The sequence below is a fragment of the Artemia franciscana genome, chromosome 7 (genome assembly GCF_032884065.1).
Source record: "Artemia franciscana chromosome 7, ASM3288406v1, whole genome shotgun sequence".
Classification (NCBI taxonomy): Eukaryota; Metazoa; Arthropoda; class Branchiopoda; order Anostraca; family Artemiidae; genus Artemia; species Artemia franciscana.
This window is the reverse complement of record NC_088869.1, coordinates 51,773,121-51,799,842: the sequence shown is the minus strand read 5'-3', so window position 1 is coordinate 51,799,842 and position 26,722 is coordinate 51,773,121. Positions and strand designations below refer to the sequence as shown.

The 26,722-nt window shown below is 34.6% G+C and overlaps 1 protein-coding gene across 10 annotated transcripts in view; it reads left to right on the top strand.

The window, feature by feature from the left end:
* LOC136029437 (rho guanine nucleotide exchange factor 11-like) overlaps window positions 1-26,722 on the top strand; it is a 349,966-nt gene that overhangs the window by 26,773 nt on the left and 296,471 nt on the right. For 9 of the 10 annotated variants that reach the window (XM_065707834.1, XM_065707833.1, XM_065707831.1 and 6 more), the window contains 2 exons: window positions 10,705-10,808; window positions 15,376-15,425. In XM_065707834.1, coding sequence (XP_065563906.1) covers window positions 10,705-10,808; window positions 15,376-15,425 — 154 coding nt within the window. Of the gene's footprint in view, window positions 1-10,704; window positions 10,809-15,375; window positions 15,426-26,722 lie in introns of those variants that run through there. The other variant, XM_065707835.1, reaches the window with a different exon arrangement.

The following is a 26,722-nucleotide window of genomic DNA, read 5'->3' as shown; positions in this document are numbered from 1 at the left end:
CTATCGATTGCCGTCGAAAAAATTATATCTGTCTTAGTTCAAAAGTTGATTTTTTTGCCGTAGGCCAACTTTCTAACGTCACCACTTAGAAAGAAGCAAAGGATAAGCTCCAGTTTCTTTAGCAATGACAGAACTTTTAAAGTTTAACAGGTGCGTCTGATAACATTTCTCTACCGCAATCCCAAGTCCGAAAAATCGAATGATAAACTCAGCTGAAATCCCGAACAGAAATGGGTAGAAAACATAGATGGCATCACTTTCGGACCCGTGGGAATTTGCCACATTTTTGCTTCTATAAAATTTTCTATTTATCACTCAAAGAAGATATATTGGCTGTGGGGCCGGATAACTGCCGCATATATTTAACACTTATAGATTTTAGTCCATCTTCAATTTGAAAGTGGTGCCTGCCTGCTTGCCTGCTAGAACGGAGCTTTCCACTTGAAAGCAGAAACATGGTTTGATGAAACGAAAGCTTGGCTGCACAACTTCAGATACTCCTCTCTGACATAGGCTATATAACTCCACTTCACTTCGCACACCATAGGCTCTGGCTCATGGACAAGCAAAAACCATTCTTTTTGGCCCCAGGCAAGAGTTCTGCGGAGCTTTCCAAAATGTAATGTCATATTCATCAATCCGGCCTGAGGTCCACACTTTCCGTAAAAACCGCACAGGTCATACTCTTACCAGTTTCCAGGAACAAGCTGAGATCGGCGGCATAGAAAAAAAAAACTGGGACAAAACCAAAGTGTTACTCTCGCAACACAATAAAGTAAACAATCATAACAAAAAAAACAACAACATACAACTTATACTAGAATAAATGAATAAATAAGTTTTAAAACGATTAACGTTTAAATTGAATATGCAAATCAAGTTTAAAACGAACAAAAATATTTTGCTATTGAAAATGAAACCCAATACGAACAGAAATTAAATAAACAATCATAGCAAACAAACATACAATAGGTACTAATATAAATGAATAAATAAACCTTAAAACGAGTGAAACTCAAATTGAATATGCAAACCAAGCTTGAAACAAAAATCACTACAGGCAAGAGTTTGGGTATGGCCTCCTTCTTTCACTGTAACAGTCGAAAACGTGCTGCGTTATTGGCACTTTACTGAAAATTATATGTGTCTTGAACAGTCTTGGAAAGTACAAATAAAATCAAACTGAATGTTAGATATATGATGGTATTAATTGTTGAAAGATCATCAGTTCAAGATTTTATTTCACTGTAATTTTATTTTCGTTTTCAATGCTGTAATAATGGGAGAAGAAAACGTTTATAATATAATTCGTTTTCAGCGAAGCACCAATGCCGCAGTAGGCTTTAGCCTTTTCCAATTATTACAGCATTGGAATTGAAAATAAAATTACAGTGAAATAAAATCTTGAGCTGATGATCTTTCAACAATTAATACTATCATATATCTAAGATTCAGTTTGATTTTATTTGTACTTTCCAAGACTGTTCAAGACACATATAATTTTCAGTAAAGTGCCAATGACGCAGTAGGTTTTGGCTTTTACAGTGAGAGAAGAAGGCAAAATCCAGACTCTTATTTGTAGTGATTTTTGTTCGTTTCAAGCTCGATTTGCATATTCAATTTAGATTTTGCTTGTTTTAAGATTTATTTATTCATCTGTATCAGTACCTCTTGTAAATTTGTTTTTTTACGATTGTTAATTTAATTTCTTTTCGTTTTGGGTTTCATTTGTTCTTTAATTGTAATTTCTGGTTGTTTTGAGTTTGAGTTATTGTAGGTTTGCATTTCTTCCTATCTTAAGCTTAATATGGCCTTTACTTTTCTTTAAAAAACTTCTTTTTCAGAAAGTTTTTTTTAATTAATTTAAATAAACAATCATAGCTGACAAACATACAACAGGTACTAATATAAACGAATAAATAAATTTCAAAATGAGTTAAATTGACTTGACTGTTTGAATCAAAGTTAAAATGAACAAAAACCACTATAAACAGTGTTTGGCTACTGCCCCCTTCCCTAACTGCAAAAGTCTAAAGCCCTACTGCGTCATTTGCGTTGTATTGAAAGCAAGTCTTGAACAATCCTTGGAATGGATTAATAAAATTAAATTGCACATTTGATCAGATAATGTTGCTAACGAAAGTGTTGTAATTCAAGAAGTACAAAATAAAATATTTGTAATATGAATCGTTTTCAGTGACAATTCTGGATTGGTAAAAAACATAATAAGGATTATATTAACATCAACATAAATGCAGCACTGTAATGCAGCACTCTCAAAGGCAGCACTGTAGCGCTGGCTAAATAAAGAGTCCTCTGCCTTCCATCTATTATCTATTTTTTTTTTCTGTCCACTTCGTATGATCGTAGAAACCAGGGAGCGAACTCATTCGATTGGACTGAGAGTTCTAGTGTCTTTTAAGAGTCCAAAGCGCTTGGAGTCATGACTTCTATGATTTAAATGAAGCTGAGTTTATTAAATTGCAAAACGATAAGATGCATGAAAGCACTTGATACTGGTTGACCACATATATAACGAAAACTTAAAAAACAAAACTATTGACAAACAAAAAAGGAATAAAGCAGCCAAATTATGACCAGTCTCTCTCATGAAAATAAAAATAAACATGAAAAAAAATTATCCAAAAAAGGAAACAAGAAGAAAGAAGAAGAATAAAAAACAAACTCTGAACCAAGAACATCTTTCACAAGCACAACTATCATTAAAACAAGATGTAAGAACAAAAACATTATCAATCAGAGTAGCAGCGTGACTTGATATACGTGTGGGAACACAAGCTAAGGAATAAAGATCATTTGAAATCATATAATAAAACAATTTTATCACCTGTAAGTTTTAAAAGGTTATTGTTAAAATTCCCCATACACATAAAATCGAAACCTGTAGAACCGTATTTGTATTTTGTTCGAAGTAGTTGAAAGGTTTGAATAACTATGATTCTGGAGATATATGAAACACAGTCCCTGGGACAATGCCATAAATTATGCAAATCATCAATTGATTACTTATTGTCTTTATAGTGGAAGACATTGGGTGGGGGGGGTGTTTGACCTCAAGTGTCCAGTACATAAAAACTATCAGGAATCATTCTCCGGGTCATGTTGCTTTAGGTCCCATGTTTGCTTTTTTACTCTCACTAATATAAAAAAATAATTAGAATTAGGCTTTTAAATTAGAAAAAAATCCGTCCAACAGGCATTATTATTCCAATCGATATGCCTCAATTTTCAAGTATTCATTTGGTATGGTGTACGTGGGATCTTGGGAAAATTAGCAATACATGTTAGACGATTTCCACTGCAGTTATTTGGGAATAACCCTAGGAATTCGTAAAATACATTATAGCTCTAATGATATAATTAAGACTGCATTGTCCTAAATACTACTTTGCCAAGAAAAGGAAAGAAAAACAAAATCCCATATGAGCCTTTTTATTCAATTACAATACTCTTTGTTTCATTAATTGCGTTTACTGATAAAAGCTGCTGTTTTTTTTTCTTTCTTTCTTTTTTTTTTTTTTTTTAACATTCCTGGTGATACTGGAATGTATGCTAATATTATACACAAAAAGGATGACGCTAAATGGATTAAGGCAATTAACGAATCAATGCAATGAATAAAAAGATTATTTTTATTAATTAAATAAGTTGCTTTATAAAATTACATTGGTCTTCAGTTGAGTTAGTGTATTCTTTTTTTTCATTTACTTTGTTTTTCATGTCTTCTTTATCTTTCTCTCCCTTTTCACTTTTTTCTTAGTATACACGCTAGGTTAGATATCACATCTTCACTAATAGCATTCAAACAAGGTGTGAAACACCCTATTTATTTCATCACTTCAGTTTTTTCAAATTTGACATCTGGAGCACCTATATTTTTTATATTTAAAAAAGTGTTGGAGGTAATCTTGAAAGGACTAGAGTCCTTTTAGGGACTAACCCTACCTCAAGTCAATTTATGTAATCTGTTTTCATTGAAATTTGTAGAATTTGTTTTCATTTTGATAAATTTGTATATTGATATATAAAAAAAATATTATGGAGTCTTCATAAGCTAATAGGGAACGTTTGCAGTATGTGTTCGGTGTTTTCTATTACATTAGCTCAAGAACAATCCTAGGAATTGTTGGAATAGGTAATGCTTGTTTGAGCTAGTCAGGACACCAGTGTCTTAAAAACTATTTCACCCAGATTGGGGTGGATCCAGTGGAAGGTGTTAGGGGGACGTGCTTCCATTCCCAGAAAGTCGAAAGTCTCACTAATTACGCGGCGGAGGGAGTAAAAGCACAAATGAGTTCCAATGATGTTGGTGCATCCCCCAAATATTAAGTCGGTATCAACACCTTGGCCCACAAAAGGAAAATGAAACAAGAATTCGATTTTGCCGTTTTTGATGAATTACAATACTTTGTTTCTATTAATTGCTTTTAATGGTGCTATGGAACATAGAAGCTGCCCATAAATAGTGGCAATTTATGTGGCTGGTGGGGGGGGGGGGGCAGGACGACGGGCCAAATGGGAAACACTGAGGCAGAAATGGTGAAGCTAACGCTACCTCATATCAGTTGCTGAAATGTATTTTCAGTGAAAAGAGTAGAATTTCATTTCCCATTCAAGAAAATCTCTAATTCAAATTTGTAAATTGGATTGACAATTGAACTTGAATTTGGGCAATTGAGCATCGGATTTGGTAAACAAAAATTGATCAGAATTGATTGATCGGATGGGGTAATGGCAAATTGATCGGATATTGATCAGTATCTTAAGAATCACTTTCCCGAAATAATGAAAAAAAAAGAAAAAATACAATATACTTTTAGTAATCCAACTTTTACTTGAATTACTATGCTTTTTTTTATTATTAATTGCGTTTAATGCTGTGGCAATGGATAATGGTAATTTTTGTGGTTAGGGGACAGGAAAGGTTTCTGAATGGGAAACACAGAAACACTAAAAAGGGTAACCTCACACTTTTTGAAAAGGAAATCAATTGCTGTAATCTATTGTCATTGAAACAAGTAAAAAATTTTCCCTTTCAAAAAATTTCCCATTCAAATTTAATAAAACATTGTTGTATTTACTGCAGTTTTCATAAACTCATGGGGAAAAGTGTGGAGTATATGCTAGATCCTTTCTAATGTAGTTACATGGAATGCGTCGGAAGGACAAAGACTAAAATGAGATAATTGGAACGACAGTGTCGTAACTACGACACTGTCGTAGTTACGACACTACGACACTGATAATTGAAACGACAGTGTCGTAATTACCGCTTTAGTGAGAAGAGGAACACGAAAAATCAGTATTGACTTGTAAGTTACACTAACTTTACAGCTGTTGAAAAACATATGAAAGCTTCTAGCAATATCTGCTATTCGCTATAATGCACCTTTTATAGCTCTTTTTTTTACTTTATTTACTGCTTGAAAACACAGACAGTTGTTGTTTTTGCGTAAATACTATTAGTCGCTCAGTACTAAAAATAGTAGGTTTTTTAAAATTTAATTTTAGTACTTTTACATTTTAGTATTTTTAATTTTTAAAGGTTTCGATTTTAAAAATACTTGAGTGACAGGGTAAATCGTTGTATTAGTTATACGAGATTGTAATGGTGGTACTTATCTGTTATAGCGACCCCAATCAAGAAGTGAAGTTAGGTTAATCCTAATGAAATATAGCAGAATATGATGATAGTATACTATTTTGGAAACATATTTGGGCTATTTATTCGCACATTAGGAGTGTGGGTGGTGTTGGTGGGGTAAATTGTAGTAGATCTGCATGCAAAATGTGTTAAGTACAATTATTCTGCATATTATGAAGTAAGAATTGTTTTCTAACTTCATGCTGTCTAAATACTTTACCCCCTCCCTAATGTGCGAATATATTGCCCAAATTAACATTTGCCATCTACTCTGTCACTCGTCTTTGTCTTGTCTCACGCTAAGCTGAAAGAAACCAGCTAATGAAACCGGTTCTACTGTGAATCAATGGATGAACAACTTGACTGGGGTCGCTATAACAAATACGTACCGTAATGTTTTCATGCAATTACTGGAAACAGGTTTTTTCTAATATTGAACACAGACAATGAGCAGAAAACCAGTTTTTTCTGTACAATTGAGAAGTCGTCCCAACACCAAAACGCTCAAGGCTAACAAAGCTGTGCACATTCATTCCACTTCCTTCTGTTTAGACCTTTGCTTTCACACTCTCTTGTTAAATTTCCGCACTCTTTTAACCTTTTTTACGCCCTTTTCCCAACCAATTCGAGGATACTTTGGTTGGTCTCAGCGTGGTCGCCAAAAAAGCATGATTCTTGCCAACCTATGGTCCTTCACCGGTCCAACCTGGGCTAACCATCCTAAATTTCTCTTATTATAACCCTAAAATGTTGGATTGAACTCACTTTTTTGCATAGCTTATTGTTTGATATGTGACCTGTCAAACAATCTAAAACTATTCTTAAGAAAGCCTTCCCGGAAAACGTATAGCGTATGTTCTGCGATTTTTCCAAGTGCTGAAGGATAGGTTTACGTTGTCATTACTGTTGGTTCTAGTATCTTCTTAGTCTTAGTTCTAAGACTTATCCTAGGGGTTACCAACTCTTAGAAATCATGTATACCAGGTGGTACATGCCAAGCATGGTGGAACTGTGCCAAGCACGGTGGAATTATTTTCAAAATTTTTGTGTATATTTTTGTCAACAAAACCCTTCCCAATTCACGAATTTTAGCCAATTTTGCTAAAATTAGATCTGTGCCGAGCGCGGTGGAACTGCCCGGCGCACATGGCGTTCCAACACGCACACCAGGTGGTGGGAAGTGGACAACCCCTTGAACTTATTTTGTTTTCTCTAAACTTAATTTTAATCCACCATCCTAACTAATAATGTTATATAGGCAAGTGAAGCTATCCACTTGGTCAATTTTCTCGTTCCCTAGTGTGACCTTTTCATCTACATTTGTTCCTAATTTTAAACATCTTTTCCTCTCAACGTTAATTTCCAAATCTATTCTTGCACTCTGTGTTCGTAAATTCTCAAATTCATTAATTTAGGTAGCATTTTTATCTTGGATTAATGGCTGACATTTTTGTTGTCTGATGTGTGTTAATAGTGACGAGCCGTGTCCGCAGACATTGGGGGGAACCTAAAATCTTGGAAAACGCTTAGAGTGGAGGGATCGGGATGAAACTTGGTGGAAAAAATAAGGACAAGTCCTAGGTACGTGATTGACATAACTGGAACGGATCCGCTCTCTTTGGGGGAGTTGGGGGGGGGGGGAAGGGTTAATTCTGAAAAATGAAAAAATGAGGTATTTTTAACTTACGAAGGAATGATCGGATCTTAATGAAGTTTGATGTTTGGAAGGATATCATGTCTCAGAGCTCTTATTTTAAATCCTGACCGGATCCGGTGACATTGGGGGGAGTTTCGGGGGGACCTAAAGTCTAGGAAAACGCTTAGAGCAGAGGGATCGGGATGAAACTTGACGGGAAAAATAATCATAAGTTCTAGATATGTGATTGATATAACCGGAACGGATCCGCTCTCTTTGGGGGAGTTGGGGGGAGGGCTAGTTCTGAAAATTAGAAAAATGAGGTATTTTTAACTTACGAAGGAGTGATCGGATCTTAATGAAATTTGATGTTTGGAAGGATATCATGTCTCAGAGCTCTTATTTTAAATCCCGACCGGATCCGGTGAAGGGGAAGTTGGGGGAGGGCGGAACCTAAAATCTTGGAAAACGCTTAGAGTGGAGGGATCGGGAAGAAACTTGGTGGGAAAAATAAGCACAAGTCCTAGATACGGGATTGATATAACCGGAACGGATCTGCTCTCTTTGGGGGAGTTGGGGGGGGGAGAGGTATTTTCAACTTATGAAAGAGTGATCGTATCTTAATGAAATTTTAGATTTAGAAGGACCTCGAAACTCAGAACTCTTATTTGAAATCCCGACCGGATCCAGTGTCACTAGGGGGGGGGGGGCAAATCTTGGAAAACGCTTAAAGCGAAGAGATAAGGATGAAACTTGGTGGAAGAATAAGCACAAGTCCAAGATAGGTGACTGACATAACCGGACCGGATCCGCTCTCTTTGGTGGAATTGGGGGGGGGGAGTAATTCGGAATAATTAGAAAAAATGAGGTATTTGTAACTTACAAACGGGTGATCAGATCTTAATGGAATTTGATACCTAGAAAGATCTTGTGCTTTAAAATTCTCATTTTAAGTCCCGACCATATCCGGTGACATTGAAGGGAGTTGGAGGGGGAAACCAGAATTCTTGGAAAACGTGAAAATCGAGATATCTTACGAATGGGTGATCGGATCTTAATGAAACTCGATATATAGAAGAATCTTATGTCTCAGATGCTCCATTTTCAATTCGAATCGGATCCGGGGTTATAGAGGATGGGAGGGGGAAACAGAAATCTCGGAAACCGGACATCTTGGTAAACGCTTAGAGTGGAGAGATCGGGATGAAATCTGATGGATAGAATAAGCACAAGTTATAGATAAGAGATTGACATAATTGGTACGGATCTGTTCTCTTAGGGGGAGCTGGGGGTTGTTAATTTGGAAAAATTAGAAAAATTGAGGTATTTTTAACTTAAAATGGGTGACCGGATCTTAATGAAATTTGATATTTAGAAGGAACTCATGTCTCAGATTTTTTATTTCAAATCACGACGAGATCTGTTGACATTGGGGGAGTTGGGGGGGGGACCGGAAATCTTTGAAAACGCTTGTAAATATCGTAGATACGTGATTGAAGTAACCGGACTGGATTTGCTCTCTTTGGGGGAGTTAAGTGGTGGGGTTTAGTGCTTTGGCGAGTTTGGTGCTTCTGGACGCGCTAGGACGATGAAAATTGGTAGGCGTGTCAGGGAGCTGCACAAATTGACTTCATAAAGTCGTTTTCCCCGATTTGACCATCTGGAGGGCTGAAGGGAGAGGAAAAATTAGAAAAATTGTGGTATTTTTAACTTAGAGTGAGTGATCGGATCTTAATGAATTTCGATATTTAGAAGGACCTCGTGACTCAGAGCTCTTATTTTAAATCCCGACCGGCATTAAGCCTCTGGTTTTCCTTTTAAAGCAATCTATTGATTCTTAGAATTTTGCTAGAGCTTATACCATATGAGCTCTTGGCTCTTCCGACCTCGTCTCAAGTGCCATATGAGCTCCTAGCTCTTGTGTTTTTTAGATTCTACTCATTTCATAGAGTTGTAAATTGACACAATCAAGGAAAATAATTTAATTCATAGGCTATTTTAAAGCCAGGTGTGTAGTAATCTGAATTAGGCTTTCGAAATTACGGGCCAGAAGCATTTTCCACTGACGCTCTGGAGTCAGTCAATCAGTTTATCATACTAATTGAATACAAAACCAATTAAATAGAAAAAGAAAGGATTTCAATCCAGAAGCAAGATTGTGCAGGATAAAGTAAATTAAGATTTTACAAAAGAAGAACAATCTGGAAAAGAAAGTTAGGGACAACAATAGAGAGACAAGTGATAGTTAAGGAAGTTGAAACAACGGGGAAATAGAGAGAATAGAAGTTAGAAAAGGCAAAAGGACACAAATTGACAATTTTATAATATAGCGTAAACAAAAGTTTTCAGACTAACATTGGGAGGGATGAAATTCCAGACTGAAATAGAGCACATTGTGTCCAGTTTTAAAGTTGTAGTAGTTGACTTGGACCTGACGTGAAAACGACATGACGACTAACACAAACGATTCTTATCATTACGATATAAAGAATAAAACCTGATTGAATGAATGGAGGAAGAGTCAAACTCCTCAAAACCAAATATACTAGTTTCAAATTTTGCTCTATTATTGTAATCAGTGGTTTGATTCCTGTATCGCAATAAAGGTCAACTGTGGGATACAAATGCGAAAAAGAAGCTAACAATTTTGAGGACCTTGCAGAAGATGGAGAAGAGATTACTGTTATTATTGTTCCCCTAACACAACGAAGATAGGTAAGATTAGGTACTTCAAAAGAAAAATAAAGCATGTGCTGAGTGTCAGAAGAGAGGAAACAATTAACCCTTTATAATACGACAAACTACCTTGTAATAATAGAAAGGGAGGGCACGGGTATGATGTCAATTTCAAATATCAGAAATAATTTTGAGAAGATTTTAAATGCGATAAGGTAATGGAATATAACACCTTTTTGGCTACTTAGAACCATACCTTTCGGGAAACGCTAATATACTGGCGGTGTTTTCAAGTGTTTGAGTGCAGATTCGCTTTCTGCGTTCAGTTTTGTCTTTTTTTCACTAATGTTCTCAATTAATTGTCATTGTCAACAGAAAACAAAACTGGTTTAGCTAGCCAGTATTGCAAATGTCGCCATTTACATTCGAGACAAAGCAATCTGGCTGGATGGAAGTTCAGCAGGACATTTTTGCAAGGGATTGCCCTGCCAAAAACCGGGTACAGCAGGTGATGTGTACCACGCGTGTCATGAAGAAGCGTATTAAGCAAAAGAATGCCACAAGCATCAGGACGAGCAACGCTCGGATATTTACGCCCGGTGGTAGGAAGTGCTTAACCCCTCGTATGCTTGGGTGCGTCGCTTTAATGTTTTGTTCTTTATTCGATGTTATTTGTTTCTTAATGTGTTTAGTATATGCCGATATTGAGATCGTTGTATCTTTTCAGGTTTTCTTCTCCACCTAGAGTACTTGAAATCATAAAAGATAGCAAAGGATTCGGTTTTGTTGTTGCAGGAGATAAACCAGTTTTTGTACAGTCAGTTCGTGAAGGTAAGTGCAATATTTTAAATGCAATATTTTCTATAAAACATCGGAAAAATAATAAAGGGACAGGCTGTAAGCCAAATTTATTTTAAATTGAAATCTATCTGCAATACTGGCATTCATGTTTTAAGATTTGATTTAACTTTTATTTTAACCATTTTTTATTATTTCCAAAAGTTGTGTCTACGTGTGTTTCAAACATTAAATTCTTAAAAAAGTTAGTTATAGAGTGGTATCTTTACCTATATAAAACTGGAAATAAAAAGAAAAGATATCGGAAACGCGAGAAACAATCGATCGAAGATTGTTCTGATAATTTGAGGGAAGCAATTGTATGTACAAATTTAACGATATTTTTAATTTAACGCTTACAGTATGCTCTGATAAAAGAATGTTGTTTTATATTAATCTTATCTGGTGTCAAAAGCCATAATTGTGCGTCTTGTGACGGTGATTGTAATTAATCTTAAAAACAGCTCAAGGAATTATACTTGTTATTTATATATATAGATTACAGGCTGTTATGTGAGAAGTATAAGTGTAAAATGTAAATACAGAGGAAGTAGATGATATGAAAGAGTAAATAAAAAGCTAGGGTGAAATAGTTAACAGGGAAAGTAGCCACAAGTGCAATAGAAGTTGAAAGAGATGTGGAAAGAAAGACATAAAGAAAATAAACTCTCAATGATCCATTTACTCACATACGTACACTTACTGCCACATACTGCCCTCATAGGGGCAACCCAGTAAAGAATTTATAAATATGGAGATTACTGATGGTAGTTAAAGCGTTTTAGCTGTAAGAACAAAAAAAAAAAAACAATGAAAAAAAAAAAAAACAAACAAAAAAACAACAACGACGAAGACTTGCATAAAAATTTGTTGCTAAACAGCTAACAGGAAAAAGAAGTTAAGGTACTTATCTGTTATAGCCACAACACCAAAGAAGTGAAGTTAGGTTAATTCTAATGAAGTATACCTAAGTATAATGAAAATAAAATACTTTAGTAACAAATTATGGAAACTACAGCAGAGAATTACGTATATCAGCCCCCCCCACCAGAACGCATTATATTAAATGGTTTCTAACCTAATCAAAATACCAACTATAATATCTAATTAAAATATGCCTACATTTTAGTGTATATACACTCTCTCACGCTAAGCTGAAAGAAACTGGTTCTGTCAGACCAAGAACTAGAGCGTGGTTGCTGTAACAGATAAGTACCGAAGCTAAAAATAATATGAAGATTGATAGAAGCATGAAAAGTTAGACCTTGTGAATACATGGGCACACAAAATTTTGACGAATAAAAGTGTTTCTCACATGTGTTTATGTACTTAAGGTTTCTTTTTGAGACAGGGAAGGAGAGTCAAGTTCAAAGGGTTAAGTTAGGGGGCTGTGTTCTGGTGAGTTTCATCGCCTGCTAGATTTTAATGAATGCTTTTTTTTTCTATTGGAAGATAAAAAAGAAAAAGAAAAATAACCCCCATAGATTTTGAAAAATCCTTTGTTTTGAATCTTTGTAAAAAATTGAAAAACTCCTCCCTCCCCCCTACAGTTTCGCAAATTGGCACCCCTAGGGTTTTAGTAATAAATGATGTAGAATACCGTTTTCTTTGAAAAAAAGGAAACAAACCAAGAAGAAATCCCATTTTGGTGTAGGAAAATTCGATTAAAACGATGTTTTTTAATTTATACGATAAAAAGAATAAATGCTGCGAAAAGGCGGCTCGAAAAGAATCTTTTCCAATGGGGAATTACCTGTTCTCACGTGATTGGTGTCAAATTTAAATCAGTTTTCAATTAAATGTGTTGGTATAAAGTAAAACCCCACCTTCATTAAAAAAGTAGTAGTTCTTTGAATATTATCTTTAATAAAAATTGATTGGTGTTTTCAAAGGAGCTAACTAATATGGCGCAGCACAGTTCTGAAGGTGGAGTCGTATGGCTATAACTCCGAATTGCCAAAGGTTTGTTAATAATGAAAGCCATTATGTGGTAATGCTTATCCAGCTAAGAAATGCATATATTTAAGAGATAACCGAAAGGTGATATTAAAGAACTAAATTTAATAACATAATAATGAAGTTATGGCCTTGGTTCCTTGGGTCGTTGAGTATTATCGCTATATTATTTTTTTGCTGTGCCCTTTTAAAAATAAAACAACAAAAATAAATCCGACGGGTCAGATCACGGCTCTGAGACGGCCAACAGACTTCAGCATTTTGGCTGATTATTCGATTTCTGAAAATATTGCACAGAAGATCGATACTTACGTTGGCTGTGTGGTAAATGTCCTCCATGTAACACTTTAATTTTTAGAAAGGAAATTTGTTTGGAGTAGCGAGGTAACATTTGCTATTAACGGTAACATCAACATTTACTAGTTGTGGATGGTTGTTCCTCAACAGTCATGTTTGGACTCCGAGATTCCCAAATGCGACATTTTTGCTTATTGGTATTGTCTCCTAGATGGAAGTGAGGTTTGTCAAAACCGACGATTTTTTAATGATAAAAATTTTCATCATAAATTTCGTCATGTCGTCGCCAATCGTCATGATGTTGTCCTGCAAAGTGTAAAACCGATTTCTGTTAACTCATGAATGTCGTTAACCTTTCAAAATCAAAATACCCGGTTTTTGAAATTCCAAACATTAAATGGCTCACATATATCAGTAAATGAGAACGGATCCCAAGGATAGCAGAGTATGCCTGTAAATAGTAGGAGGAACTGTACCATAGGCTAGAACCTTCTTCTTTCAGATAAGGGAAAAAAGACAATCAACGCTTCAGAGATATAAGAGATAAAGCAGCAACGGCTTTCAAGCGTTTTTTGAACTTATGACTGAGACATTTTTTGATTCGTGAACGCAATGTAGTGTAGCTAAGTTCGTAACTTGCATCTTGAGAGGAAGAGTTCAATACATCTATAGGTGCATATAAATAAATTGGAGTCAGTAAGTGAAAGGAGATTAGTGGATTTTAAAAATCAGGGAACATTTTCAGACCACTGGCAAAAAGAGGCAAAACATAAGGACAAGGCCCACTCTAGAGAAGTTCTTTAATCTGCTTTTTCGTGTCTGCATTTAATAACATATCTGTATATTCGGCAATGTTGGCAACTTCCAGCCAATGATTTATCTTATGCTCTGAAAACAATCAAGTAAGGTTTTTTGTGTGGGGGGGGGGGGGCAGGAGTCATAATCTCGAAAAAACACTAGGTACAGGTAAATTAAAAGGGAAATAAAAGAAGTTATAGGGACATTATAAAATGATGGAACTTTGAGGTGGAAAATCCCCCACCCCCGCGTGAATACCCTCCCGCCATCACCTGTGTGCCTATTGAGGATGAACTATTTATTTCGACTGCAAATATATATTGTTACTAAATGTTACTAAACCCCAACACCTAGTTGGTGGGGGCACTTCGTGCCCCCCAAGCCCCCCCCCCCCCCCCCGCGCGTAAGTCGTTACCTGCCATATTAGTTACGCGCCATTGTAGTTGTGTCCCTGTGTCCCACCTGTGAATATATATATATATATATATATATATATATATATATATATATATATATATATTTTTTTTAACTACGTAAAACTTGCGAATATACAACATTCTTGGCTGTCCCATTGTCTGTGCATTTAAATAGATTGTCAGGTTTACCGACTCTTGAACATGCAACTTATAATTGTCCATGGGAAAAACAATCTGTATTCAGATCTATACCTCATTATATTAATGATTGCCCTTGATATTTGTTGATGATGATTGCTAATCGAACATTTTCTGTGTCCCCGTCGTCATTTATATATCCCCCTGTGCCCCCCGGCGTCCCCGTTGTTGTTGTTTCCCTGTGTCCCGGTCGTCATTTGTGTCCCAGTCTGTAATTTCTCTTTGAGTGTCGCGGTCGTCATTTATATTCCCTGTGTCCCGATCGTCATTTTTGTCCCGGTCGTCATTTGTGTTCCGGTGTCCCGGTCTGTAATTTCTCTTTGAGTGTCCTGGTCGTCATTTATATTCCCTGTGTCCCGGTCGTCATTTGTGTCCCGGTGCTTTGTTGATGGTGATTGTTAATTGAACATTCCTTGTGTGCCGGTCGCTTTCTCTTTGAGTGTCCCGGTCGTCGTTTATATTCCCTATGTCTCGGTGTCCCGGTCGTCATTTGTGTCCCGATGTCCCGTTCTGTAATTTCGTCAGTCGACAAATATGACGTCAGTCGACACACAAACATGACGTCACTCGACAGACACACAGACAACTTATTTTTATATATATAGATGTCTCGGTGTCTCGGTCGTCATTTGTGTCCCGATTTCCCGGTCTGTAATTTCGTCAGTCGACAAACATGACGTCAGTCGACACACAAACATGACGTCACTCGACACATACACACACACAGACAACTTATATTTATATATATAGATTACTCGGGCAGAAAGTAGGCCTATCGTGTTCCTTTGTTTGCTACGACCATGGCATGATATTATGAACTGTTTTTAGTTATCGCTTGATTTATTATTGCATGGTGGCTGAATTTATTTTTAGTTTTGCTTTTTTTTCTAATTCAGGTGGCGCGGCAGAAAGAGCTGGGCTTATGAAAAATGATGTCATTATTAAGGTAATTTTCATTCTTTTTTGTAGTTTTATGAATTTGTCTTTTGATTTTGTTTCTACTTTTTTTTTCTACTGCAAAAAAGTATGGTTTTGCTCAAAAGCTTGTATCTCTACAATAAAATATTAGAAAGGGATTTTTGATTCTTATAAAACCAAATTTTGGCTATGTGGGTTATGCTAGCAAACGGTTTCTAACAGTAAGCGTCCTGCAATAAGTAACATGTTAATTGTAGCCGATACTGTAGCATATGTTGCATTGGAGGATGAGGGGGATGGCAACCCGCTTCTTATCAGTTAATTCTAGCTCTCTAAGCTTTAAATTTTACTCTTTTTGCCGTTAAAAATATTCATAAATTTAATCATTTACTAACAATTGACGTGGAAAATATGTGTATAGCTATGTTTGCAAGATTAAACTTTCTCCCATTGCTTCAGTGATTACTATTGTAATAAACTCTTTCCATGTTAAATTTATTTTGCTGAATTTCATCATTAAACCATTTTTTTTCAACTGCTAGAGACTAGAAAAGAAATAAACAAAGAGGAATACAAAGAACGACCCAATTAACGTTAGCCCTGGTTTATATATATATATATATATATATATATATATATATATATATATATATATATATATATATATATATATATATATATATATATATATATATATATATATATATATATATATATATATATATATACTAGCTGTTGGGGTGGCGCTTCGCCCCCCCCCAAGCCCCCCCGCGTGCGTAAGTCGTTACGCGCCATTGTAGTTGTGTCCCTGTGTCACAACTACAAGCGGGGGGGCTTGGTGGGGCGCTTCGCCCCCCCCCCCCCAAGCCCCCCCGCGTGCGTAAGTCGTTACGCGCCATTGTAGTTGTGTCCCTGTGCCCACCTGTGAATATAGATAGATTTATATATGTGTTTCAAACTACGTAAAAATTGCGAATATACAACATTCTTGGCTTTCCCATTGTCTGTCCATATACAAAGCCGTATGTACTAATAATGACGTCATATGCAAACGCTCTTTTTACCAACAAACAAACATGCATACACACAACTCGTTTTTATATAGATAGATAGATAGATAGATAGATACAATACAAATTAACTACGTAAAACTTGTGAATATACAACAGTCTTCGCTGTCCCATTGTCTGTGCGTATAAATAGATTGTCAGGTTTACCGACCCTCAAAGATGCAACATACAATTGTACATTGGTAAAGCAATCTGTATTAAGATCTATACCGCATTTTTCTAGTGATTGCCCTTGAGCTTTGTTGATGGTGGTTGCAAATGCTAATCGAATTGGGAATTGCAATCTTTTAAATTGAAAAGGCAGATCCGTTGGAATCATGGGAATGCGAGGAATAAGAACAGCCTCACCCTCATAAGGCCCTGTCAAGATTGTGGCCTCTATTAGGTTTTCCATTGTTTTTTTTTACGGCAAGTCGAGTGCCATTGCAAAGCTTTGGTGGGTTTATATTTCTTAAAAGTATTATTGGTACGCCTATTTTTAGTTGTAGCACGTGTGGTGGAAACCCTGAAAGATCTATGGAATTTAAAAATTCAGATGGATAATTAACCGCTTCATTTGGTTCCAAAATACAAATTAACTGCGTAAAACTTGCGAATATACAACATTCTTCGCTGTCCAATTGTCGCTGCATATAAATAGATTGTCAGGTTTACCGACCCTCGAACATGCAACGTACAATTGTCCATTGGAAAAACAATCAGTATTAAGATCTATACCACATTTTTCTAATGATTGACCTTGAGCTTTGTTAATGGTGATTGCAAATGCTAATCGAATTGGGAATTGCAATCTTTTAAATTGAAAAGGCAGATCCGTTGGAATCATGGGAATGCGAGGAATAAGAACAGCCTCACCCTCAAAAGGCCCTGTCAAGATTGTGGCCTCTATTAGGTTTTCCATTGTTTTTTTTTACGGCAAGTCGAGTGCCATTGCAAAGCTTTGGTGGGTTTATATTTCTTAAAAGTATTATTGGTACGCCTATTTTTAGTTGTAGCACGTGTGGTGGAAACCCTGAAAGATCTATGGAATTTAAAAATTCAGATGGATAATTAACCGCTTCATTTGGTTCCAAAACTGTGTCGACTGACTTGTAAAGGACTGCCTGGTCTCGAATCTTGGTCAAAACAATATTGTTGATTTCGTGGACGTCTATATTTTTGGGTGCGAGAATCGCTCTTTCACTTAGCCATATATTATTTTTATAATTTTTTAGAATATTCGGAAATACTTTTTCAATCAATTCATTTTTGGACGTCACTAAATTACAGAAATCAGCAGGTAGTTGTATACGTCCTGAAATTGAGTCTACTGGGAGCTTTCCGTTTCCCATTGCCAGCAATTGATCTGAAAATGTTTGACCAGAGTCATCGTTTTGCAATCGGACACGCATATTTGTAGTTAATTTTAATGTTTTTACGTGTGCCCATAAATTAGAATTTTTCAGGCAAGCATTCATTTCGTCTGCAGGAGTTGATCTAGGTATTATAGGTAATGTTTGCCTGAAATCTCCCGCAAGCAATATTAATGTGCTGCCAAAGGGTTTCGACTTCCCTCGCAAATCTTTCAAGCATTGATCCAGAGCCTCGAGCGATTTTTTGTGTACCATTGTGCACTCATCCCAAATAATAAGTTTGCATTGCTGCAATACTTTACCCATCCCAGATGATTTGGAAATATTGCACGTGGGAGTTTCTGTAGAATGCAAGTTCAGAGGCAATTTCAAAGCGGAATGAGCAGTTCTTCCACCAGGCAGCAATGTTGCGGCTATTCCGGACGACGCAATTGCCAACGCTATATCATTTTTTGATCGAATTGATGCCAGAATCAGTTTTATCACAAACGTTTTACCAGTACCTCCTGGCGCATCCAAAAAGAAAATTTCTCCAACGTTGTTATCGACACAATGCATTATCGTATCATAAATGTCTTTTTGTTCCGACGTTAACTTGGAAATGTTATTTTGTACATACGACAATAGATCACTCGTACTGTAACTTTGTTCACGATCCAATTCTACACATGTCGAAACAGCAGCGATACGGTAAGGTGAAGGCATTCCCAAATCCCGAAGAGGTTTGTTTGCCATACTTACGCACAAATCTTCTATAACAACTAAAGTGTAGTCATAAATTTCTGATGTAAAATCAAAAGTCATATATGACGTCTCTGTTTTCGATGGAGTATATCTTCGGACATTTTTGACTTATATTTTTCCCATAACTCTGTAGGAGCTGATGGAGAGCAAGTTGTTAAAATGATGCCAAACAATGCACGAATTTGACTTGGGGTTGACGTTTCGCACGCGTCATTGATGCAGTTATCCCAGTGTTGGTCATTCTCCAATAAATTCAGAGCTTGGCATGCACTACGGTAAGTGTCATGTATAGTACCATTTACAGTCCTCAAATACTCAAAGGATGTCGGACCGGGTACATTCACCAAAAGCAGGCGTAGAAAGAAGCATTCATGTTGATTGGGGTGAACGGTGCAGAGTCTTCCTATCGTGGTATCTTTGAAGATGGTAGGTTGGCCGTCGACTGACTTACCCTGTTTTCGACGTTCAAATACTTTATTTTTAGTATTCCACGTGTAATACGAAGGCACTTCAGTATACAGCGGTTTTTTTGCAAAAGAATCATTTTTGCAAAGCGAAAAAAAAGCTGTTAATGTTGTATCCGGTGGATTCAGGACTCTTTGTTGCACGTTGGTTTCCGAGAAATAAACACGTTGACCATTCTGTAAATGTACCGCTAAGTGAACAACAGCTGGACTACGTTCATGTATCGGAAATGAAAGAATTCGCCAAACAGCTTCATTACTGCTTATGTGTCTTCCAGCCTGATATTCTACGATTTCATCGAAATCTTTGATTTTGGGCTGCAAGCCAAAAACTGCCATGTCACTGCCTTTGTTGACGTATTTACATATGTATTTGATTGCCTTTATGGAGTTACAGTATTCAACGTTTATGTGTGCATTAAATGTTTTTGATAATAATGGGGAATATGGAACAACCCACTGGTTATCTACTTCGATGGTGGTACCGTTACGCTTCTTTCTTATTGCTGTTTTACCGCCATCTTCAGTAGATCTTCTTCTATATTGTGGGTAACCATCATTGCCAGTAATTGTGATTGATACTAAAAGTCGAGGATATTGCTTTGTGCACCTTCCTTTGGCCATGCATGGTGAATTTTAAAAGTCGAGGATATTGCTTTGTGCACCTTCCTTTGGCCATACATGGTGAATTTTCGTTCAGTGCACCGCAAGGTCCATGTATCATATTTTTTACAATAATATCATGTAACCCCTTATCGACATTTTTATCAGGTATTTCAGCGGAAATCACATCATCAATTTCGTTCGATGTAATTTTTTATGTAGCCAGATTAGTATATGTGCGTGTGGCAAACCTCGTTTTTGCCATTCCACTGAGTACATCCAGCATCGCACTGACCCAAACACTTCAAGTTTTACAATGTAGTTTATCAGTGATTTCAACTTTTGCCGGAAGACTCGGGCCGTAATGTCATGCCTATGAACCGCCGATTGTCCTTGAAATAAAATCTGCAGTATCTCGTCCCAAGATTGATTACATGTAAATGTAATAAATAAATCTGGACGACCATAGAGACGAACATACGCAATAGCATCTTGAGCATATTCATGCATATGACGGGGACTGCCAGCATATGACGAAGGTAAAATTGTTAATCTTCCAACGTTTGTGGTATTACCGTCATTTATAACTGCATCTCGCAAATGAATGTATTGTTCAGAGCGGAGCTTGGTCTGATTCAGGCGGATATATAGCAAACGTTCTGATTCAATTTTAGCATACATATCAATGACGAATTGGTGAAACAATTCACGGCATTTTAAAATATAATTTTCTTCATCCTGCCGAATCATTAGTCTATAGGAATAATAATGCATTGCACTGCATTTCTTATTCATTTCTTTGTTAGTGGCTGGATTCATCAATTTAATATTAAAGTGATAGCCGTTGGCTCCATCCCAAAAAATGATAGGATATTGTAGGGCATCGTAGCATCGATGAGTTTCAGCAATTCTTAACAACTGAGCGTTTCGCTTATGAAGAATAATATCTCGAGGTAAAAACTGATCACCGACCATAACGATTGCCACTTCGTCGATAGTTGGAGCATTGTATCTACGCACATGTTGGCCAGGAGGCGTTTTGTCAGCGGAAATAACAATTTTATGCGTATCAGTAGGCATCAAATCGATGGCTGTTTTGAACAGACGCACTAAATTATTATTTTCGTGGAAAAGATGTTGCAATTGGGAAACGATTGTCCTTTCAACGTTGGGAGAAATTTCGCAACGTGCATTCAATTCAGAATTTCTATCACTGATCAAGTACAATTGTAAAAATTTATGATTCTCGCCTGAGAATGGTAGAAGGGACCCTGCTCTATGATAAATTTGCCCTTTTACTTTGAAAGTAGACATAAATTGATCTAGATTTTCGATTTGGGCTCCAAACGACGTCATTTGGAAACATGAGTTGTATTTTCTGATTTTTGACAAAAAACGCTTAGATTCTGACGTAGTTCCAGTAAGGAAAGTCTTCAATGGCTCTGGTGGTGCAGCCAATAGAGGAAGTTTAACTTTTCCTGAGGCGCAACACATTTCCATTGTTTCACCATTGAATTTCAAGGCCTTGCAATAGGGACAAATTTTAGACATTGTCCCGATTTGAACACATCTACTCAAGCTATAATCATCGACTGGGTTGTACCTGAATGCCAGGCGATAACTTTCAGGTTGCTCTGATTCCTCAGCACGCTTTCTTTTCTTACTTTCTCTATTAGCAGCAAGCCTGCTTCCGCGTTGCTGTGGTAGTTCCTCGGCACGCTTTCTGTTCTTTCTTTCTCTATCAGCCTCAAGCCTGTTTCCTTGCTGTTCTTTTGATTCCTCGGCACGCTTTCTGTTCTTTCTTTCTCTATCAGCCTCAAGCCTGTTTCCTTGCTGTTCTTTTGATTCCTCGGCACGCCTTCTTTTTTCACTTTCTCTTTTAGCAGCAAGTCTGCTTTCGCGTTGCTCTGGTAGTTCCTCGGCACGCTTTCTTTTCTGACTTTCTCTATCAGCAGCAAGTTTTTTGGCATAGACTCTTTGAGCATCTTCATCGGCTTTTGCCATGGTAAGTTCATCAGTCATTGTAAACTTAAACATTAATAGATTTCTACGTGAACATATGTCTTAAATATCTTGAATGACGTCACCGGCAAAGCAAAAATGACGACAACTAATTTCATGACGTCAGTCAACACAGAAACATGACGTCACCTGATCCACAGACAGACAGACAACTTATTTTTATATATATAGATATATATATATATATATATATATATATATATATATATATATATATATATATATATATATATATATAATATAAATATATATATATATATATATATATATATATATATATATATATATATATATATATATATATATATATATATATATATATATATTGTTACTATGGACTTGTTCGTCTTTTACTCGGTTATAGCTACTGCTGCAGCCACGATTAGACTCCACATCAATCTGTATTATAATCAAATAAAAAAAACAAGTTTTTTAAATGAAAGTAAGGAGCGACATTAAAACTTAAAACGAACAGAAATTACTCTGTATATGAAAGGGGCTTTTCCTTCTCAACGCCCCGCTCTTTACCCTAAAGTTTTTTTTTTACTGTTTTAAAATGTAGAGTTTAGAGAAAGAGTCAAACTTTAGCGTAAAGAGCGGGGCGTTGAGAAGAAAAAGACCCTTTCATATACGGAGTAATTTCTGTTCGTTTTAAGTTTTAATGTCGCTCCTTACTTTCATTTAAAAAACTTGTTTTTTTTTTATATTTAATTTCTGAACGTTTTTGAATCAATGCATGTTTTGATTTTGGCTCTCCGCAGAGGAATAATTAAAACGAAATTTTTATATTTTTTTTTTTTGGCTAAATGGCTTTCTCATAATTTTGATCGAATGATTTTGAGAAAAAAAAGAGCGGGAGAGGAAGCCTAGTTGCCCTCCGATTTTCGGTTAATTAAAAAGGCAACTAGAACTTTTTTTCGAATCATTTTATAAGTAAAAGATACAAGTAACTTATAAATTAGCTTACGTAAAGAACATTTGTGTTCTCATGTTTTTATTACATACTAGCTGTTGGGGCGGCGCTTCGCGCCCCCCAAGCCCCCAGCGCGCGTAAGTCGTTACGCGCCATTGTAGTTGTGTCCCTGTGTCCCATCTGTGAATATATATATATATATATATATATATATATATATATATATATATATATATATATATATATATATATATATATATATATATATATATATATATATATATACTAGCTGTTGGGGTGGCGCTTCGCGCCACCCCAACACCTAGTTGGTGGGGGCGCTTCGCGCCCCCCCCCAAGCCCCCCCGCGCGCGTAAGTCGTTACGCGCCATAATAGTTACGCGCCATTGTAGTTGTGTCCCTATGTCCCACCTGTGAATATAGATAGATATATATATATATATATATATATATATATATATATATATATATATATATATATATATATATATACATATATATATATATATATATATATATATATATGGTTTTAACTACGTAAAACTTGCGAATATACAACATTCTTTGCTGTCCCATTGTCTTTGCATATAAATAAATTGTCAGGTTTACCGACTCTTGAACATGCAACATATAATGGTCCATGGGAAAACAATCTGTATTCAGATCTATACCTCATGATTCTAATGATTGCCCTTGAGCTTTGTTGATGGTGATTGCTAATCGACCATTCCCTGTCCCGGTGTCCCGGTCGTCATTTACATCCCCCTGTTTCCCCCGGTGTCCCCGTTGTAGTTGTGTCCCTGTGTCCCGGTCGTCATTTATATTCCCTGTGTCCCGGTCGTCATTTGTATCCCGGTGTCCCACTCTGTATATACATTCGTTTTTTAGTTTTGTTTTTCTCCTTTATTTTTTTCCTTTTTTTTTCTTTTTTAGCTTATTTAGATTTTTAGATTTTTTAGTTTTTTTATTAGTTTTTAGTTTTTTTTTCTTTTTAGTTTTTTTGTCCCGGTCGTCATTTATATCCCCCTGTTTCCCCCGGTGTCCCCGTTGTAGTTGTGTCCCTGTGTCCCGGTCGTCATTTATATTCCCTGTGTCCCGGTCGTCATTTGTATCCCGGTGTACCGGTCTGTATATACATTCGTTTTTTAGTTTTGTTTTTCTCCTTTATTTTTTTCCTTTTTTTTCTTTTTTAGTTTATTTAGATTTTTAGATTTTTTTGTTTTTTTATTAGTTTTTAGTTTTTTTTTCTTTTTAGTTTTTTTGTAGTTTTTACCTTCTTTTTAGTTTTGTTAATTTTTTTTTTTACTTATGTCCTGGTCGTCATTTATACTCCCTGTGTCCCGGTGCTTTGTTGATTGCTAATCGAACATTCCTTTTGTCCTGGTCGCTTTCTCTTTGAGTGTCGTCATTTATTTTTTTCTTTTTTAGTTCTTTTAGTTTTTACCTTTTTTAGTTTTTTTAGTTTTTTAGATGAAATTTTTTTTTAGTTTTTTCCTTTTTTTCTTTTTAGTTTTTTATTGGTTTTTACCTTTATGTTAGCTTATTTTTCAGTTTTTTCCTTTTTTTTTAGTTTTTTTTTTATTTTTTATTTTTTTTAGTTTTTTACCTTTTTTTAGTTTTTTTAGTTTTTTTAGTTTTTTTAGTTTTTTAGCTTTTTTACTTTTTTTTATTAGTTTTTAGTTTTTTTGTAGTTTTTGCCTTTTTTTAGTTTTTTCAGTTTTTTTTTTAGTTTTTTATTGGTTTTTACCTTTATTTTAGCTTATTTTTCAGTTTTTTCCTTTTTTTTAGTTTTTTTTAGTTTTTAGTTTTTTTAGTTTTTTACCTTTTTTTAGTTTTTTTAGTTTTTTTAGTTTTTTAGCTTTTTTAGTTTTTTTATTAGTTTTTAGTTTTTTTTGTAGTTTTTGCCTTTTTTTTAGTTTTTTTAGTTTTTTAGCTTTTTTATTAGTTTTTAGTTTTTTTTGTAGTTTTTGCCTTTTTTTAGTTTTTTTAGTTTTTTAGCTTTTTTATTTTTTTTATTAGTTTTTAGTTTTTTTTGTAGTTTTTGCCTTTTTTTAGTTTTTTCAGTTTTGACGTCACCTGATCCAGTTTTTTCAGGTGACGTCACCTGATCCACGATCCACAGATCCACAGACAACTTATTTTTATATATATAGATAGTTTTTTTTTTTTACTTATGTCCTGGTTGTCATTTATACTCCCTGTGTCCCGGTGCTTTGTTGATTGCTAATCGAACATTCCTTTTGTCCTGGTCGCTTTCTCTTTGAGTGTTGTCATTTATTTTTTTCTTTTTTAGTTCTTTTAGTTTGTACCTTTTTTAGTTTTTTTTAGTTTTTTAGATGAAAATTTTTTTTAGTTTTTTCCTTTTTTTCTTTTTAGTTTTTTATTGGTTTTTACCTTTATTTTAGCTTATTTTTCAGTTTTTTCCTTTTTTTTAGTTTTTTTTTATTTTTTATTTTTTTTTAGTTTTTTACCTTTTTTTAGTTTTTTTAGTTTTTTTAGTTTTTTAGCTTTTTTACTTTTTTTATTAGTTTTTAGTTTTTTTTTGTAGTTTTTGCCTTTTTTTAGTTTTTTCAGTTTTTTTTTTAGTTTTTTATTAGTTTTTACCTTTATTTTAGCTTATTTTTCAGTTTTTTCCTTTTTTTTTAGTTTTTAGTTTTTTTAGTTTTTTACCTTTTTTTAGTTTTTTTAGTTTTTTTAGTTTTTTAGCTTTTTTATTTTTTTTATTAGTTTTTAGTTTTTTTTGTAGTTTTTGCCTTTTTTTAGTTTTTTTAGTGTTTTAGCTTTTTTATTAGTTTTTAGTTTTTTTTGTAGTTTTTGCCTTTTTTTAGTTTTTTTAGTTTTTTAGCTTTTTTATTTTTTTTATTAGTTTTTAGTTTTTTTTGTAGTTTTTGCCTTTTTTAGTTTTTTCAGTTTTGACGTCACCTGATCCAGTTTTTTCAGGTGACGTCACCTGATCCATCCACAGACAGACAACTTATTTTTATATATATAGAAGATATATATATATCTTCTATATATATAAAAATAAGTTGTCTGTCTGTCTGTGGATGGATGGATCAGGTGACGTCACCTGAAAAAACTGGATCAGGTGACGTCAAAACTGAAAAAACTAAAAAAAGGCAAAAACTACAAAAAAAACTAAAAACTAATAAAAAAAATAAAAAAGCTAAAAAACTAAAAAAACTAAAAAAAGGCAAAAACTACAAAAAAAACTAAAAACTAATAAAAAAGCTAAAAAACTAAAAAAACTAAAAAAAGGCAAAAACTACAAAAAAAAACTAAAAACTAATAAAAAAATAAAAAAGCTAAAAAACTAAAAAAACTAAAAAAACTAAAAAAAGGTAAAAAACTAAAAAAACTAAAAACTAAAAAAAACTAAAAAAAAATGAAAAAAACTGAAAAATAAGCTAAAATAAAGGTAAAAACCAATAAAAAACTAAAAAAAAAACTGAAAAAACTAAAAAAAGCAAAAACTACAAAAAAAAACTAAAAACTAATAAAAAAAGTAAAAAAGCTAAAAAACTAAAAAAACTAAAAAAACTAAAAAAAGGTAAAAAACTAAAAAAAATAAAAAATAAAAAAAAACTAAAAAAAAGGAAAAACTGAAAAATAAGCTAAAATAAAGGTAAAAACCAATAAAAAACTAAAAAGAAAAAAAGGAAAAAACTAAAAAAAATTTTCCTCTAAAAAACTAAAAAAAACTAAAAAAGGTAAAAACTAAAAGAACTAAAAAAGAAAAAAATAAATGACGAAACTCAAAGAGAAAGCGACCAGGACAAAAGGAATGTTCGATTAGCAATCAACAAAGCACCGGGACACAGGGAGTATAAATGACGACCAGGACATAAGTAAAAAAAAAAAACTATCTATATATATAAAAATAAGTTGTCTGTGGATCTGTGGATCGTGGATCAGGTGACGTCACCTGAAAAAACTGGATCAGGTGACGTCAAAACTAAAAAACTAAAAAAAGGCAAAAACTACAAAAAAAACTAAAAACTAATAAAAAAAATAAAAAAGCTAAAAAACTAAAAAAACTAAAAAAAGGCAAAAACTACAAAAAAAACTAAAAACTAATAAAAAAGCTAAAAAACTAAAAAAACTAAAAAAAAGGCAAAAACTACAAAAAAAAAACTAAA